Below are 19213 nucleotides of genomic sequence, written 5' to 3'. Positions count from 1 at the left end.
TCCACAGCAACGCCCTCAGCCTGGGACCTGGCATCGCATCTGTTTTTATTTCAGTAAAAGAGTAAATGTTATTTCAGTAAAAGAATCACAAGATCTCCATTTTCCTTCTTTAGGAACTCATGCAGCACTCTTGCCAGGATGTTTTAATGTGTGTTGGACTCCCGCCTGACCTTTACAATAACTAAAAACTAGGATCCTGCGTTAGCACCTCAGGCTCTTTTTCCATCCCTTCCCACTCAGAAGATCCCTGACTGTGTCTTGTTCCCCTCTCCTTCCTGGCCCTGCTCTCTGCTGCAAGAAGATCAAGCATGCCAGTGCCTCATTCGGAGAAAACAAGGAGACCCCAAAGAACAAAACCTGCAATTAGAGAGCAAGGAGTTGCAGCCACACAGCGCAATGGAAAACGCAGTCAATTCTAAATCCAGTATGGGAAGAAGGTATCTGAAAAATCCTGACACAAAACTACATCTTGGAGTTCTTATTTGGGTAAGATATTCGGGGCTTCAGATCAGAGCTTTCTTTAACACCTGGCTGCAGCCCAGGAGTTGCTGAAGAGCCAAACTGTACGGAGCGAGAACTGGAAGGTCCCCCGGGAGTGATTCAGGATTGCTTAATGCATTGCACAGTAAATATAATCTAAGATACTTAGACAGTATCTCTTGCAGCAGGAATTAGTTGGCTCAGGGGACTCTCAATTGGATAAAACTGCAGATACAGAACCATGATGCCAGGGTATTAAGGACACAGCACTTTCAATTGCAGACAAGGAAATGCTCCAGTCTCATTAATACAGTGTCAGTGGGGTGCGTGATTATTTAGAACATGTACCTGTGTACCGGTGTCAAACTCACACTGATACCCTACATCTTCTCTGACTACAGACTCTACTTTGAGTATGGTGCCCGTCTTCAGTATCTCCTCTTTTTTTTTTAGTCGCTGGAATGAAATTCCTACAGATAATGATGAAAGCTAGTGAAATCCTGATTATCTCCTACTTAGACTGACGTACCTCAAGATATCCTTGCAAGCAAAGGATCTGCCCAGTGGGGAAGTCCCTGAAGAGATGAATTGGCCAGGGAACCTGACCATCAGATGGGGCTGACCAGGAAAGCAGAAGTCGTGAAATAGAAAGGCTCTCATGTACCAGTGAGAGGCGATGAAAGGAAAACCAGCCACAGCAGAGAATGCACAGACAGGAGGTGAAAGTGGCAGGGCAGAGGAGGCCTTTGTTGTAATCCCATGGGAGAGTCCAGAGAGGTATGGGAACAGAAGCTCATGCCATTTTTCGTTAAGTTATGGCTCCACCCTCATATTTCTAGTAATAATCATAGGGATTAAAAAGGATTGTTGTTATACTTTGTGCGATTTGGTATTCCAGGAGAAGAAAGCTATAAACCTGAAGCATTCATGGCAGTGGGGCCTGGGAAAGCAGCAGCAGCCAGAGCTGCAGGTTGATTTTCCTCAGGGCTAACTAGCAGAAACCCTCCATCATAAACCGTCTTTGACCTTAAGGTTTTATTTGTAGTGCTAGGATGCTTTTCATTAAATCTCTTCTGCTTTCACCTCCCTGTGGGACTGCTGGTCCCAGGGACACCTCTCCTGGGGTTTGGATCCCACAGAGGTTTCTCTCCCGTTTGGAGCCATCTGTCTCTCTCCTCAGTTCAGTATTTAACAACTCTGAGACTTTCCCCCTTGGCAACATGGATTACAGGATATGGGGGGGCATAAACAGGGTGAGTGCACAACCCTCCCCAAAGGACAGCAGGCTGTAAGGAATATTAAAGCAGTAAATATTGCTGCCAGGACTTCTAAAGCATGGCAGAGAGCTGGACTGGCAGATGTCATCAGCTGAATAGCTAAGCCATAGGCTGGCAAAGCACAAAATCTGTCTTTGACAAAAGTAGCCTTTTCTGAAAATGCAGAGTTTCCCATTCATCTCAACAAATCAAACTAGTTCATTCAAAGCTGAGACACAATCTGGGAGCTGAAAAAAAACCCAGAGAGCTAGTTTTTTCCTAGTCAATCTATAAATACAAAAGTAGATGCTAAAGAATGAAGTGCTAATTGCACAACTCTGAAGGGCTGACAACCGGGAAAAAAAAAAAAAAAAGAAACCAACTACTGATGCATTCTTTTTTCTAAATGTGTCATTTTGAATTTTGAATGGTTAATGTTTTCAGGTGATAGATACATCAAGGAAACAAAATTAAGCAGGTTTTAGCAACAAAAAAATAAAAGTGAAGACTGAGGCTTTAAATGCAGATTTATTTTCATCCAAATGCAAGCTGACACATACTGCAAGGTAAAAAATAATAATAAAATTAAGAATTTTCTGTCTAATCAGATACTACTTCCTAATACATATCCAAACATTAAATTTATAGAATAACATAAAGGAATAGCCTTCTGCTTACTGACTTTACTGCTATGGTTGCATGTAGTGGCAGACCAACATGTTTTAATGCTACCAACAAAAGAAAATGAACATTCCTTTGTGAATAAGAAAGTACAAGTGTAAGAGAAGATTAAAATTGATTTCAGTTAATAAGATTTTCTTCTTTTCAGCTTAAATCATTCTGAATCTAAAACACGGGAGTAAAATCGATTCACACAAAGATCCACTCAATCCTTGTTTCAAAGACAACCCCCACAACACTGACTAGAAGGCACTGCCTTGCTGAAAATATCTGTGAAAATTGGTTATCTCGGCTCAGTTCTTTGTGGATGGGTTTTGTAGCAGAAGGGGCTACCCTCCATTCAGGCCAAGGAATGGATGTCTCCTTTCCTTGCCTCCTTACTCTCCGATCTTTATGCCTTTCCCCTTTATCCTCCCGCCCATCACTCACACAACCTCACCGAATGTGTTAAGCCTCTTATTTATGGCTATTGAGAAATTCCAAAAGCTTGCAGAAAACAAGAAACTTATCGCAATACGGAAGAAAAAAATCATTTGATAGGGCTCTCCAGGAAATCTAACAAGCAAAAAATGCAAACAGAGAGGCCAGACGGATTTTCCTGGGCGGCCTGTGGCTCAGCCGGGATGGTGGGCAGGTTAGAATAGGAAGATCTAGTTCACTAGCACAGACGAGTGCTTCTCCCTGGGATTAATTAAAGATCTCTCTGATGCAGCCTGCCTAAAATATGTAGGGCAGCCAGAGAGAACTCACGGGGATCTGTGGAGTCTCATGATGATTAAAAGTGGGGAAAGTATTTCTTGCGGCGTCAGCCACAGCATTGCACGTCTTGCCTCCAGTAAGTAACGCGGTGCTTTAAAAAATCAAAGTGGTCTGCCAACATTAACCCATCTGGAAGGCGACTTTGTCTAATGGTTGCCTCACGGGTCTAAGTCAGCGCACAGAAGTCTGTTTCTGCCTTGTCCCCCTTTGCTGAATGAGCCTGGACACAGGTGAACTCCGTGCCTCCCCTTCCCCACACTACAGGCAGGGAACAGAGCTTCCTTTGACACACACTGAGCTTCAGGATGAGGATGCTATCTTACAGTTTCCTTTGATTTAAAGTGTTGAAACTTGAAACATGCGTTGGGAAAAGTAAATAACTCCAGCTAACAAAGGAGAAAGCCAAAACGGACACAGGGATTCTCCCACTTGGCTGACCCGCATCCTTTTTCCCCCTCACTCTCTTCTCCCCTTAGCCATCTCCCCTAAGGCAGTAACGGCAGTACCAGCCGCAGAGAGATGCTCCCGAACACCCCTTCCACTGCAGAGGACAGGGGAGATGCTGGGGAAGATCCTCACGGCGCTCACACTCCTCACCCCCCGCCGAGCTCACCGAGGGCGATCCCAAGCGCGGATCCACCTCCGAGGCCCCTCGGCCCAAGATGGCTCTGTTAGGGACGCGCCCCTGGAAAATGGTGCCCCCTCCGCCACCCCCCCCCCCCAGCTCCCCGCGGGCAAACCCGCGGCCGCCTTACCTGCCGGCTCCGCCCGCGGGGCCCCGCTGCCGCTCCGTGCGGCCAGGGGGAGCTCCTCGGGGCCCCGGGAGAGCCGCTGCCCGCCGCCCTTCCCCGCCGCTCAGCCCCGGTCCCGGGGCGCGGCATGGGGCGGAGCGGTGGCGGCGGCCGGGAGAAGGGGAGGGGGGGGGAAAATGGCGGCGGCGCGGGGGCTGCTGGCGGCGGGGCTGTTCAACGGGCGGGTGGCCATCGTCACCGGCGGCGGCACCGGCATCGGCAAGGCTATCGCCGCCGACCTGCTGTCCTTAGGTGGGCGCGGGGAGGGGGTGAGGTGGACGGACGGTGGGGTCGGGGTGGTGGTGGTGGTGGTGAAGGGAAAGGGGGACCTTGAGGGATAGCGGGAGCCGGTCAGGGGTGCTCGGGGCGTTCGGGGGTCGTGGCGGTCGCTGAGTGGGTTTGTGGGGTTCTGTGAGTGGTGTGCGTTTGAGGGGGCGGCTGGGTTTTAAGGGGTGGAAGTGGGGACCCAGGGGGAGCAAGGGAACAGGTAGTGCAGTGCTGGGCATGCCGGACTAGTGCTCTGAGAAGGGGGCGGTCTGGGGCTCTTTTGCCCTGCTGACACTTGGTGCGATGGTGCTGTTTTATATACAGCGAAGCGAGGGTGTGTTACGCCCAGATAGCTTCTCTCATGCCCCCTCTGAAGTTAGTTTTCTTCTTAATGCTGTTGAACTGAATGTCTTGCTGCTGCTGCTGAAGTTGAGTGGGCTTTTGAACTGTTGTCCCCATGTTAAGCTCGGAGAAATGGCTTTGTCAGTGCTTGTGACAAAGCAGTCTTGAAGTTAAAGTATTGTACTTCAGCATGAACTTTGTAGGGTTTCTTTCAATGCCGGTTAAAGGTAAGTGATGAAATCTGGAGGAAAAGGCAGACTCTGTAGAAACATCTCAGTAATCAACCTTGCACCACCTTTTCTGCAGCTTTCAACATAAATGTCAGGGTTCATTGGCATCTGACTGGTTTCGGGTAATGTTAGATAAACATGGTTAGGATAAATAACGCCAAGTGTTGTGCCCCACCATGTTGGGTGCATTACGTTGTTTAAATGTGCACTGTGCTGTAGCACTGCATAGAAAAGAACTTTGTTAAGACTTTATGCTGGGAGGCATCTCTTCTTCTCCTGGCCCTTGTTGTCCAGCTTTCCACTTGTTCTGTGGAGCTGAAATAAGGGCTAGTTCTGCTGCCTTTGGGTTACTGAGGAGCAAAACTTTTTTTTTTTAAGGTGTACTTAGCTGCTGCCTTAAAAAGGTGCTTTTTTAAGCATCATCGTCACACTGTTCATCAGTGTTACCCAGTTACCTTAAAACTGTTCTTAACTTGATCAGCGTTATTTTTTCTCAAGCCAAATGCAAATAACAAAAATGTCTCTCTATGACATCCTAAGTAGAGAACAAGGCCACAAATCGCTAGTAAGCACGTTGAGAAAATGGAGAAGGATCTGTGGCTTAAATCTGTCAAACGTAACCTTCATCTGCAGACTTGCTGGCTGTTCCTACAAGATGATGACTGGGAACTATATCCATTTATACCTTGTACTTCAGGCTGTATTTTTTTGGAGGGGAGGCTGGTTGGACAGAGAATGCTTGTAGGAGCAATGACAGATAATGCTGGTCACAATGCACATTGCTTATTTTTATAACCAATCTTCTTCGAAGCCTTCTGGAGAGATTTAAACCATTTGTCTGGAACCGTGTCTGCCCCTTCTCCCCTCAGCCCTATCAGGAAATGGTCTGGTCATTCTTTGTGAAGAAAAGTAAGGACTTCAGTGAAGCAGTATCAGTTTGTGCTGTAGGTGCCAGGTCTTCCCCACTAGTTAGGATCTCCCTGCTCATATTTAGCATATCCAGCAAAGATAGTCTCCTACTGGACTTTATTCTTCAGTGTGTGTATTAATAAGCACTTAAGTTGATAAATGACACTGTGCTACAGAGAATCGGTGTTTTGTGTTAATTGGTGATTGTGTGTCATTTTATGAACTCTACTGTAGGGTTAGTCAGGTTATTGTGCAAGTGACCGAGTCCTTAATCTAAAAAATTAGGAGACTTCAGAGGCTAACATCTTTACCTGTGTTATTTTAAGATGGCCAACGATTGAAATTGGAAACCTCATTCCTAGGGCTATATAGTTGCAGCGCTTCCTTCTATAAGTTTGGCTCCTTCTTTCATTTTTTTTTACTTTTAATTTAATTTGATGTATAGTTTCACAAGAGAGCCTGAGCCAAATGAACAGCTTGCTGCTCTTTACTCCCACGAGTTATTTTGAGTTGATTCTGGTGTTTGTTTGATCACATGAGAGGCCAAATTCCACTCAGTAAAATAGCAACAAAAGAAAAAAAGGCACCTGGCAAAATGTTAACATTTTTTTGGCTGGTTTACTGTGTTGAATTAATTTATGTTTAAGCAGATGAGCACCAGAGCTGGTGTGAGGAAAGGATGGCTTCTGTTGGGATACGAGAATTATGATGGAGGGAAGTGAGAGCAAGACCTCCCTCCCTGCCTACTTGGCAGTGGCAAGCTAGTAATTTGCTCATGCATAGTATGAAATTGCACGTCTAGTGGATTTGTACTAGGGTTTAATCTACAGTGATCTCTTTCAGTCTGTGTAGTAGCAATCACCGAAGACTTAGAGCTGTCCTGAGTCCTCTGGTGACAAAGGAGATGACACTGCAGTGCAAGTGCTTACTGTTAATTTGGCACCTGCATTGCTTCTCTCTGTAGAACGAGTCCTTCAGCATTCAAATGCTGACACAAGCAGAAGGCTTGAGCTCCTGACTAGTATTTTTCTCTCCTTTCTGAGCTAGGATTATAAAGCATGTGCAAGTGCCATGGAGAAGCCTCTGTTCCTGCTGTCTGCAGATAAGAGTTAATCTTGCAACGATATCATCCTTTATTTCAGGCTCTGTAGGGTTAAAAAGCAGAGTATTACATTTGCTCACTACTAGTTAAAATTACAGCCAGAGTTACAGTGAGATTATTTTTGTGGTTTTAGGAGCAAATGTTTTTTTTGTAATCAAGACTAGCTAAAACATCGTTAAATCACGTAATCGATGAGGCAGCCTTGAGCAGAAGCCGCAGAAGTCATGTCTGAAAGCTACTTTGCTGACTCTGCAACTCACAGGCTGTCTCCCTTTCTGCGGGAAGGAGAGTGAACCTTTTCGTTGCTTTTTTTGATTGCTCTTTTCCTGGCACAGTGGGATCTTGTTGCTAAGAAGCACCTGACATCAGTCATTTCTCTCTCTCTTGCTAGAACTTCTTTGTTGTATTTTCCAGCCAGTGACAAAGAAATGCACATCCTACAAGATGTCTCCGTGATGTTATTAACTAGGGTAACTGCAGTTTTGACTGCTAGCTGAAGGATTTTTCATTTTGTCTCTGCAGGTTGCAGTGTTGTTATTGCCTCTCGTAAATTTGACCGATTAAAAGCCGCTGCAGAAGAACTGAATAATGCATTTTCTTCTGTGAGCCCTGCCAAAGTGACTCCCTTGCAGTGCAATATCCGGAAAGAAGAGGAGGTAACGACTAGTGATCTTGTTCTGGGGTTTAATATGTCAAAAATATATCACGTATATAAATTCTCAGACCTCCAAATTCATCTCTGGCCCTCTCAGGAGTACTCTAGGTGCAGTAAAAATCTATTAAATTGATCTAGATAAAGCTGCATATTTGCAGGGAATGACCATTTGTTAGCAATGTAAGCAAGAAAGCATTTGTAAATGCAAATATTTTTCTGACTGCACCTACCTACTTATTTCAAATATTTCTAAGAGAAGCAGGCTTTGGAGCTTTTATGTTCTAGGGCTGAGCTGGAGCTGGAGCCTACATAATGTGGTTCTGTGTCACATTTTTGTGAGACCAGTAAGGGGGTGGTTACTTGTGAAGATGGAGACCTTCAGACTTGCATCGTCAAACAGGAAGTCAGAGCATGGAATCTCAATACTTGTGAGGTGACACAAGTTAAGTTCTTGAGATGATCCCTGCGTTGTCAGACACTTTTTTCCTAGCCATGTTTCAAATTTTGGTTACAATTTGAGCTATGCAAAACTTTTGCTCTCAATTCTTATTACTATTACAGTTGAGATTTTTCTCACAAAAATTGGAAGATGAAGAGCAGAAGTACTCCATCCGTGTTCTCCATTCTAAGTCTGCATTCATCTTCTAATTTTTTTCTGTGTAAACATTTTGAAGTCCAACCTGACACTGGACTTCTAACTTAAGACTGCTATAAAACATTCCAGTAATTAATTTCTACTTTTTTTCTTAACCTTTCAAAGCCTCTGTTAAAATCTAGCAAAACTTAAAGAAATATTAATGACCTTCAGTAGCTATGTAAATTCTGGAAGTATCCTAATATAAAAGCATGAACAAAATAAAAATAAAAATTCTTCCTTCATGGGACAACTCACGACATAAAATATTTATACTGATATACTGAGAGTTTTTTTCCTAAAGGAGAAGAACCCTGAGGCTGTGCAATATGTCACTTCACCTACTAGTGGATTTTAGGTTTGTATTTACCAGCATCAGCAGCATGATCTAATAGTTTATGACAGATGTCAGAGGGCAACTTACATGATTAAAGCTACATGAAAGAAAAGAGGTTCTTTCATGAAAGTGTTCTTTCATGTCACTGTGCTTGCAGAGAGTAGTCTGGCATGCTTAATTTTCTGCAGGTGAATCTTATTTTTGCATCAACTTAAAAGTGAGATAGTGGTGACTGCAATGTTGTGTAAACTAGAGGACTGGGATGGTAAAATGAGGCAATCTCTACCAAACAAACTGCCATTCCTTCTTTGTTTCACATTTAAAAAATATAGATTTGTCAAAACAGCCTTAGCAGCTTTAAAAGTTTTCAAAGCCTATTTTGAAGGTGCTGTTAAAGCCTTGCTTGTAGTGCTGTGTGAAATGCTGAGGCATTATCTTATAGTACAGCTAGCCACACTGGCACTTGGAGAAACTTGGTGTCTCTTCTGTTATCTAGAAGTTTTGTCACGGAGTTGTTGTCTTCCATTTAGTTTTAAGCTCTAATCATTTACAGATACACCAGAACTTTCTTAGAACTCTTTCATACTATATCTCAGAACCCTCTGTCAGGTATCTTCGGCTAGTGAAAGTTCTTAAAAACCACATCCACAGTAGCCCCTATAGGGCTGTGCTCTGCACTTATAGCTAGAACAGCACCGCTATCGCACCGCTGTTTTGTCTGTTGCTGAGCAGTGCTGGCACAGCGTTGCTCTCTCTGGAGAGAGCAAGACTCTCCAGAGCTCCCCAAAAGCCAGCAGGCTGGGGGTGGGCAAGAGGTGAGTAGGGAACATCACCAGGGCAGCCAACCTAAACCAACCAAAGGGATATTCCATACCATATGGTGTCACATGCAGCAATAAAAGGTGAGAAAGGGGGGGGCTCTTGTGAAGATGTCTGTCCTCCCAAACAGCCACTATGCGTATTGCAGCCCTGCTTCCCAGGACAGGGCCAAACATCGCTTGTTGATGGGAAGTAGAGAATAATTGTTTTATTTCTCTCTTTGCTTCCATGTGGCCTTTGCTTTTTTTTTATTATTATTATTTTTTCTCTTTCTTTTCCCTTTAATTAAATCAACCTTATGTCAACCCGTGAGCCTTTTTCTGTCCCATCATACTTTCTCCCTATCCCCCTTTGATTTTTTGCTCTTTTTGTTTGTTTGTTTGTGCCTCCTCAAAGTAACTTTGAAGACAGCACAGCTCATTCCTCTTGTGTGCTGTAGTTTGGATCTGTGAAATTCAAACATGAGAAGGTTCATCGCTCATCAAGTAGTGCAATATGGCCGTTAGAGCTCTTTCTGGCTTGGGAAGACCCTAAGAAGGTGCACTGAATTAATTGCTGGAGAAGCTTGCTGGCAGATATCCTGGGGATAGCTTAATGAATGTGCATTTTAAAGTCTCTTAATCTTCATCCTCAGAGGCCCTCCATCTTTCTAGCAAAGCTTACTTTTCAGTTAATATGCAAAAAATAATCTTGCTTGGTAGAGGATTTTCAGCCACTGGTATAACCTGCCAGACTTATTTCAGTCAAAAGAGTGTGCTGCTTCTTTTGGCTAGTTTTCCATTGACTGTTTTGTAAAGGATAACAAACCTGTTTTGTTTTTTATATATGGAGGAGTAAATAGTTTTGGGATGCCGGTTTTGGGTGCACCTGAGGTTTCTGTGTTCTGTCTTCAGGTGGCTTTATCCTGAAGCAGTGATTGTGCACCTGCCCCTTATCCTGTGGTCTGGGGCTTATTTAGTGATCAATATTTCTTCTTAGCAATTGTGCAGCTGTAGTGATTTTAATTATTTGAATATTTTCCAGCTCTGCCACACATAACGTGTTGGATACTACAAGAGCAGGTCAGGTAGCTCTTGCTGATATACAGGCCAGACAACTGCGTGTATGTGTGTTTCGTCTCAAATCAAGACTTTTTGCAAAAACCCAGAATCTAATGAATTAACTCCAGTGCCTCAATGTGGCCAGAGCAGGGGAGAAAGACCCTGTCCTTTTTCTGTTATGAAAGAGCTTTTTTTTTTTTTTTTAATATCTTTGGGTATTGGGAAGGGGAGGCATATGTTTGCATGTCTTAAATGTTGAGCTACAGCATGTTTGTCAATGGGCATAAGAAAGACTTGAGGAATTTTTTTCCTTCTGAAAGCATTTGTACTACATGCTGTGGACAAATATTTCTTTAACCCATGTCTAGGCAAGTAGAAGACATAACTAGGTAAGTGGAAGATAAAACTTAGTAGTTCTGACAGGCCACTGCACTTCTTGAAAACAGCATTTCAAAATTCTCTGCACAGTTTCCCCTTTCCACACTGAGCTCCATCGGCAACTGCTGCTGGAGCAGACCCTGAGGCTAAAACCTATCATTTGGACACCTGACAAATAAGAATCCTTGGGGAGGACTCAATACAGTACTATTTAGCACTTTACCTTCTGTCTGAGTTCGCTAGTAGCTTTTCTTTTGCAGTAAACATTATGGCTTAGCACAGGCTCAGTTGGTATATAAATACTTAATGCCTGTGTGAAGCCTGTAGTGGAAGAGTGCAGCTTGGCGAGGAGTTGTGGATAAGAGATTCCTGTTGTCTTACTTTAAAATTGCACAGCAATAACACAGAAATGCCTGTTTTCACTGTGCAAGAATACCTACTGAAGAGCTAGCTGAGGACTAGAAATAGCAGGCAATTTACCTCTTGAGTTCTAATACCACTCAGAGGTCCCTTGAACGTATGTGGACATTTGCCCTTTTTCTCTTGGTGTCAGCGAGCACTGTCATCCCAGTAATCTGGGACAGCATGCTATTACAGAGTGTTTTGGAATTGCAGCCACGCAAAAAAAGGCCCATATTGAAGAGCTCCAGTTTTCTGGTTATGTCTGAAGTGCCTGAATTTGTTCTTTCCACTTTTTTTTCAAAAGTATGTCCTAAACTGTTAGCTAAACCTTCTGGAGTTCCTCTCTGCTTCCAAGGAGAGTCTAGTATCTTTTTTGTGAAGTTCTTTCTGTGTGGGTTTTGATTACTTCGGAATGAAAACTATCATCTTTAGTTCTCACTGTGATTTAAATGTGTTCTACCAGATCCTTTTTCTCACTCTGCTGGTGGCTGCTGTCACCATGTTTACTGTAATTGGGAGAAGCACTGCGAGCAATACTTTCTCTTCAACATTGTGAAGATTGCTTCAGATGGAAGCATCTGAGCAGTGACTGGAGAGCCTGCCAGCTTTTGCTGTCTTTCAGAAAACAGGATTGTTTATTATTATTGTTGTTGTTGCTGTTTTTTGGTTGGTTGGTTGGTTGGTTTTTTTTCTTTGTTTTCTGTGACCACAGATACTAGATTAAATCTTTACATATGCTTGGGTAGGAGTAACTGATCCGTGGTTTCTGGTTGTGATAGCTATTGCAAAGACAGGAAACCCTCGTCCTATTTCTTGAGGTAAATATTACATTGTTAAGTGTCTGTTCTAGATGCCTGATCACTATTTTGTAAATACAACTACTTTGGTATGTGCAAAAACCGTGAAAGCTTTAGAATACATTCCCCATTGGGAGTTCTCCTATGTTTAGTGTGAGCGTGTGAGGATGCTGCTGTACTTCCAAAACAGAAAACAATGCAGAAGGCTGAACTTACAGCCTGTAGCTTAGATTAGGTCACTATTAGAGCGAGGTTTAGCATCTCAAATATCTTTCTCCCATATGAAATTAAGACACCCCTCTTCTGCACTGACAGCTCCTTGAGTAAGTGAATAAAATGTCTATTGATATTTGCTATTAATACCTTCCTAGAGTACCCAAAGGTAAACAGTGCCAGACAGTGTTCTTAATCCAAAGTATTCATCCTGCTTATAAAGTATCTGCTTAGTCACATATTCACCTTCCTTTTGCTGAAGAAGAAAACTTACATCACTTCCAGCACTTCCTAGAGTTCATGTTCTGTTTGATATCGAACTAAGTTTCTTGCTCTGATGGTTGGCTGTTGCTAACTCATATGTCAGAGCTTTAGTGAATATTCAAAACTTCTGAATTAGAAAGTTAGTTTCACATGTTTACTTGCATTTTCTATTCAAAAACACTCGGGTATATGGATCAGATGAAAGAAAATCCATAGCTATCTTACATGGAATTCTTCCAACATCTGATGTGAATGCCCCTGCACTTGTAGAAAATGTCAGTAGGTCTTAAATAGCAGGCTTTTGTGTTTGGTTTTACAAACCTTCAGCAGCAAAGATCCCTTCTTCTTTCAGTGCAGCACCTGCAGTATACCACGAAGATTTCCTAAGTAAACACAGATAAAGACCAATCCAAAAAACCCTAAATCCTGACTAAACCTGTCATACCACGTCTTTGAGCTTTTCTGAGTCTGGTACCTCCTCCTTACGTGTGGGAAAGGATATGAGAGAGAAAATGTATGGAAAGGAAACTGGGTATATAGCTTAATCTGCACTCTGCCACACTTCAAAAACATATTGTTTTAGGTAGAAGCTCTGGTGAAGTCTACACTGAGTCTGCATGGGAAGATTGACTTCCTGGTGAATAACGGAGGGGGCCAATTCGTGAGTCCTTCTGAAGCCATCAGCGCAAAAGGCTGGAATGCTGTCATAGAAACAAATCTGACAGGGACTTTCTATTGCTGCAAAGCAGGTGAGGACTGAACATTATGAATGTTTTTGTTTGTTTGTTTGTTTGTTTTTTTACAGCAATAACAGAAGACAAAAAATGTAGTTTCCCTACCTTTTTTTTTGATGTGCTTGTGAAGTAAAATACAGTGATTGTTTTCACGAATGTCATCCAGAGCTTTACATGAAACTGTACATTATATTTGTGCCTTTAAATAAACATATGCTTAGACACGTACACGCTTAGTAGAGGAATATTCTTCAGGTTAAGACCATGTTTGGGGCATCAGTTGGCTTGGATAACCACTTACAGGTATATGGGAAAACCATTTAACTTCGGTGGACTATAGTTAGTAACACAGGAGGAGACTTCACTCCCGTCAGGAGTGTAAATTTAAAGTTAAATTTTAAGTACGATCTGTGATTCTCGGATAGCATTAGGAAAGTGGAAATGAAAATAATTTACGTGGAAGGCACAAGATCTTGATTTCCGCAAAAGGTTCTCGCCAAACGCTGGCCGAGACCGCACATGCTGTCTTGCTGATCAGGTGGAGAGGTTGTTATCTAAACCTGTACTGGAAGCCTGTAGGATAATCGAAGTTGGACTTATTTGGCTTCCAGTTGGCAAGTTCATTTGTGTGCATTTCCTCTGATATTTATAGGTTATCTTCCTCCTTCATACAGTGTACAATGCCTGGATGCAGAAGCATGGAGGAGTCATTGTCAACATTACTGCTGCCGTGACAATTGGGTTTCCTGGAATGTCGTAATATACATAAATATACATATATATATATATTTCTTTTTTTTTTTTTTTTTTGCATTTTCCTATATTCTTCCCCTAGAACTATTAATTACTCCTAAATACTTTATATTGGAAAGGTGTGCAATGGGCAGCAGCTGGGTGTAGAAATACACTAGTTAATGTCAAGGGAGAGCAATCGTGATACCTGGCTGTACGTGCAAGGGTCTTTTTATTAATCCAGTAGAGAACTCAAGAGTGAAGGACATCTCTGGTCTCTGTCAGCTACTTTGTAAGAAACTATGAAGCAAGAGTTGCTAGCAAAGCTTTCACTGGGAAGGGGATGTTGGTGGGACTAGTTGCACTGAAATATAACCTTTGCTTGTTCCCTCTCCAAATTGCTAGTGGGTTTGCAAGAACTTGGCACCTGTTTTCTTCTTCTACAGTCAGTTCACAAGTTTTGATGGCATAATTAGTTACAGGAGTTGGATGGGGAGTAAGAGGAACATACCTAGCATGTTACCAAGTTTGGGTTTTGTCCTTCAGGCCACATAGCACCTACCTTTCCTGTTTTCCTCTTTACTGCCACTTTGTAGCTATTCTTCTTGGAGAAAGTCTGTGATGCAGTTCTATTTCCTCTGCTACTTTCTTGACTGGGAGAAGGTATAAAAAATGCAATGTTTACAGTTCTTTTATACTGACAAAAAATTATCACAGCTGTCTGCACTAAAATACAGCATCCACTCCATAGGCATATGTTTACCGTATTTGTTTTTGTTTTTTTTTTACCTTCAAAATGAATGTGAGCCAGAGCCTTCTGGTTGAAGCTTTTATGCCAAAAAGTTCCAATTTGTTGAAAGAAAAATAATTTTCAGAAAATGGGTTGTTTCAAAGTAGCATTTGAAGTTGTCAAAATGCTGTACTTTGATAGTTTCCTAAGCAGAAAAAATCTGAGCTTCTTTTCTGAAGTTATGTATTTAAACTTTGAATTTCTACTGAAGAAAGTATAAAAATATATACGTAATTTGAACAAGTGCTACATTATTTTTCTTTGTCCTGATTCAGGGTTGAAAGTTTTCAAAATCTCAAATTTTCAAGGAACGGGATGATATTTTTTCATTAGCTTGTTCTTGCTTAGCTTATACAAAATAAATGTGGAGATCCACAGGGTGGTGCTGAAGCTACAGTTGTTAGAGTTTCTCTGCTCTTGATAAATCTGGATGAATTGTCACTGTGATTGTTAGAATAGACTGTTAGAATATTTGCGAGTTGAACCAAGAAATAAAATAACTAATTCTGAATAACAGTTGAACAAAATTTCCCAAATAAAATTGTATATAAATGTGGATGGATAGGCAAGGCTACTTTCAAATTAAATTCCTGCTGAATTGGCACGTGTTTAAGGAAATTATAGCATAACTATGTAACTGGAGGTCTCTTCCAACCTAGATGATTCTGTGATCTCATTTAAACTTGACCACAGCTTCACAGTTTATGAACTAGAAAATCCCTCTGCATCTTGGGTGGCTGGTCCAGTCATAGGACAATGTTCTGACCCGAGTGAGACTTTAGTGGGATTAACACTGGGCACTGTTAGCTGAAGGAGGAGGTGCTTCTTTCGCTTTCTTTTCTCAATAGGCACTCAGGAGCTGCAAGAGCTGCAGTGAATAACCTAACCAAGACGTTAGCTTTAGAATGGGCCCACAGCGGAGTAAGAATCAACAGTGTTGCTCCTGTAAGTAACCACAAATGATATGATTACACTTAGCCACCACGCATATTTATGGTTAAAGCTTTCAGACTGAAAGGGATTTTAAAAGCTAGAGCCTCCAACTGTTTGTGTATATTTATTTATGTGTTTTTAATTCTCTCATCTACGTTCCTCAGATCCTTTGAGAGCATTTTATATTGTTTGGATGACAAGTCAGAGACGTGGGGTAAAATTGCTTCTACTTTGAACTGACACTCTGTTTGCCTCTCTAGCTTAATGGAAACATACCTGTGAGGAGCTGGTGACCTGTTTTACAGAATCCTGACATAAAATTACTGATTGTGTTTCAGTAGTGATTATGTTACATCTGAGTTCACAAAACTTTTTCTGTATGAGGTTCATGTATGATTGTGGCTTCCTCCTGTATTTCCAAAGTTATTATGCAATACATTCAGAGATTCTCAAAACTTCTTTTACTTTGGCTTCTGCATGTCAAGTTAGGTTAGTTTTAGTCATAAAAGGACTGTGTTTGGAGTGGACCTTCTCTTAAAGAAATCAGATGTGTGTTCTGATATTTATTTATTTTCTCTCATCAAGTATATGCAGACAGAAAACCACTACACAGGTCATCTAAAATATGCCCGATGTGCTTCTAAGGAAGTAGGTAGCATGTAGCAATTGTTTTAAATAATCTTATAGAAAGACCAGATATATTTTTGTAGTGCACAGTGCTGCAGAAACAGCGGTTATATAGAGGCCCTAGCTTTGAAGTTTGAGGTGACATCTATTGTGATTTGTGTAACTTTCACTCTTAATGACAATTTACTTTGCAGATTTACTTTCTTGAAAACAAAAGGAAGAAGGTAAACTTTGTCCAACTACTTCTACATTCCGAATTTATTTCACAGTACACTAAATGTCAGATCTTTCTAGGAAGATCTTCCTACCGTCTGTGGAATAAACGTAACAGGATATACAGACATCCTGTGCTAAAACACCTGGTTTGGTTTCTTTTGGCATACCATAGAATGCTTAATGGGAAACGTGTAATGTTCTCTCAGGTAACGGCTCTTAGGTAGCCTCTTTGAGGCCCAATTCATCTGGAGGCTTGTTAAATATTAAGGTCTACTGGCTTGTTTTTCCTGTCTGTTTTCTGATTTATCAAGTCTTTAGGAAATAAGTAATTAGGACACCATTATTATGTGTGTTTATTTTTAAGGCATGCTAATTACCTAATGAATCATACTAATTATAGCATGTGTCAAATGAGACTTTTGACAGGCAAACATTTCAGTGTTTTGTTTTGGTTTTCCTCCAACTGTGTTACCGTGCTGGTGGCAAAAAATGGTCTAGTTAGGGTGATACTTTATATATTTCTGTTACCTTTGCCAAACCACAGTTGCTCACATCTCACACATCTTAGAAGAGAAATATTCTTCACAAATGAATTAAAACTTTGTTATCTTATATAAATTTGAGTCCAAGATGTTCTGTCAGAACTCATCTGTGTAGCCTTATGTTCCTATTGCTGTAGCCTTCATCTTCCCTCTTGAGTCTAAGCTGGACTGTGTAATCATCGGAGCCAGGAAGGTCTCCTTTTGCTTCTTCTGTAGCAGTTAAGTAGAGAGAGTCCGAAATGTGACTGCAAAATATGGCTGCTTCCATAATTCACAGTAAAGTCAATCTAGTATTCTTGCAGATTACCAATAAATAAATAAAAGTTAAGAACTTGTTCTTGGGGTTTTGTAGTTTTCTGTTGCAAGCTTATTTGAAATGCTTGTTATTTCAAAAGTCTTTCAGTCTTTATACTCTTCATAGTTGTTGGAGTGACAGTGAAGAATTGGAGTAATCTGAATTATTCTGCTTGAATAGACATACGGCTATCAGTTAAATTATGTTTTTCATTTACAAACTATACTATTTCATCCAATTTAAAAACTTGCATTCAGGTGCTGTTTAGATGGTTAGTCCCACAGAAAATCCCAATAACTTTAAAATTTTCCAACAATCACAACTTGAACATATGAAAGAGAACTTAACTTTGTTTTGTTTTAATATAGGGAATAGTATTTTCAGAAACTGCTGTTGCCAACTATGGAGAACAAGGTGCAGTGATGTGGTTAAGGAGCATACCAAAGGTTCCTGCCAAGAGATCAGCTGTTCCTGAGGAGGTAATGTATTTCAGAATATTTGTGATGTTCCTATTTCTGTGTCTCTGTTTTTACACCACTTTGTTCTAGGGAGAACAGTAAAGACTTAATTTTGAACTGTGGTAGAGTATGAAGAAAGGAAAAAGCTTGTAATAGCGTGTAGTAGTGTCATCCAAGAGACTTACTCAGTAGTCACAGTTACACCAAAATTTAATTTAGATGCCTCCTACAGCTAAAATATTTCATATTCTAGCATTTCATATTCTAATATTTCATTCTTCTAGCAGAGAGAACCGAAAGAATGAATATGGGAAAAAAGTGTATCTTAAAAGTACTAGAAAGCTTACAGTTGTTGAACTGTTATGTTCCTGATGTTTGTAGCTGGAAATGTGGTTTTAGTATTGTTGTGGCTTTCATTACTGGGAAGAAAACATAGCTGCGTCTTGCCTGTGTCAGTTTTCAGAATCATCTTGGACACAAGCAATTGGCAGAAGTTTAAGAAGGATTAAAATTGTCATTCTTTTTATTAGATCTCTCCTGTAGTGTGTTTTCTGCTGTCTCCAGCTGCTTCTTACATAACTGGGATAACCGTGGTTGTAGATGGTGGCCAAAGTTTATATCGCAATACCATAGAAATACCAGGTAAGAAATGGGCTAAAAATAATGCCCTTCAATTGACTGAAGTTGGGCAATGGGAGCACACAAAAATAAAATGCCCACTTCCTCCATCAACTAAGTCCATTGTATTGTTTTCCTCAGATCATGACAGATGGCCTTCCCCACCAGAAGGAAGAAATTCTGAAATGCTTAAGAAGCTTCTTTCTGGCGAGTTCAAGCCAAAGCTGTAGTAAAATGAGATTTCACCTTATTTCCAGTTGCACAGTTCCTGGTAATCCTGCTTTGTGACTTGGTCTTACAACTGTCAGTAATCTGAAGTTTTTGCACCTATGTAGCTACATTGAGTGCCTTGACTTTCATTGGCTTGCGTTTAAAACTTGAGAAACTGTACATAGTACATCATCTTCTCTGACAACACTCACTGCCTCCTGGGAAGGGAAGATGTAAAAGACAAATTCTTCATTTGCACTGGCATTAAGTTATGAAGGATCTCAGAAGTGATTAAAAAAATATTTAGTTTCAAGTGAAGGGGTAGAGAGGGCATGTTGTAGAATCATTCTACTCTAAATATGGGGAGGAGAAGATTTAAATCTTTGTTATTGCTACCTGCATCACTAACCCTTGAGGTAGCTGTTAGCTGTTTACTCTTTCTGTTCAACCACACACTGAGTGTTCAACAATGATTTTAAAGATTGATTAGAGTAGGTATTTCTCTGAGGTGGGGAGAATTAAAATAAAACGGTGGTTGGTTAAACGGCAGAACACTGTTTTTACAGCTTCAAACTAATAAGGCATTTCAGGAATGTTTCCAGTTGTTTGCAGATATAATGACATAAAGAGATGAGCTGGCTGCCACTTAAGTTTGGTAATAGAATAATCAAGTAATAAACTTTAAAATACAGTGATGGAAAA

At 41.2% G+C, this 19213-nt stretch overlaps 2 protein-coding genes and 1 long non-coding RNA gene across 3 annotated transcripts in view; 2 read left to right on the top strand and 1 right to left on the bottom strand.

Annotated features, from left to right (window-relative positions):
* The window catches only part of LOC308197868, an 8768-nt gene extending 6012 nt beyond the window's left edge, over window positions 1–2756 (top strand). Inside the window, exon 2 of the long non-coding RNA XR_013953417.1 lies at window positions 934–2756. This is a non-coding gene — a long non-coding RNA (uncharacterized lncRNA). The remainder of the gene's footprint in view (window positions 1–933) is intronic.
* Window positions 1–4069, bottom strand: part of TMEM169 (transmembrane protein 169) — a 19816-nt gene extending 15747 nt beyond the window's left edge. The window contains exon 1 of the mRNA XM_080599095.1: window positions 3932–4069. The gene's annotated coding sequence lies outside the window, so the exon portion shown is untranslated. The remainder of the gene's footprint in view (window positions 1–3931) is intronic.
* Window positions 3995–19213, top strand: PECR (peroxisomal trans-2-enoyl-CoA reductase). Its single transcript, XM_080599096.1, has 8 exons — window positions 3995–4219; window positions 7340–7473; window positions 12940–13105; window positions 13765–13846; window positions 15461–15557; window positions 17594–17704; window positions 18214–18325; window positions 18443–19213. The coding sequence occupies exons 1-8, from the start codon at window positions 4105–4107 to the stop codon at window positions 18529–18531; spliced, it is 906 nt and encodes a 301-aa protein (XP_080455222.1). The 5' UTR covers window positions 3995–4104; the 3' UTR covers window positions 18532–19213.

Source organism: Anser brachyrhynchus (assembly GCF_964034855.1).
Source record: "Anser brachyrhynchus genome assembly, chromosome: 7".
NCBI lineage: Eukaryota > Metazoa > Chordata > Aves > Anseriformes > Anatidae > Anser > Anser brachyrhynchus.
Note: the sequence above shows the minus strand (reverse complement) of the source record. Positions and strands in the feature narration are given on the sequence as shown.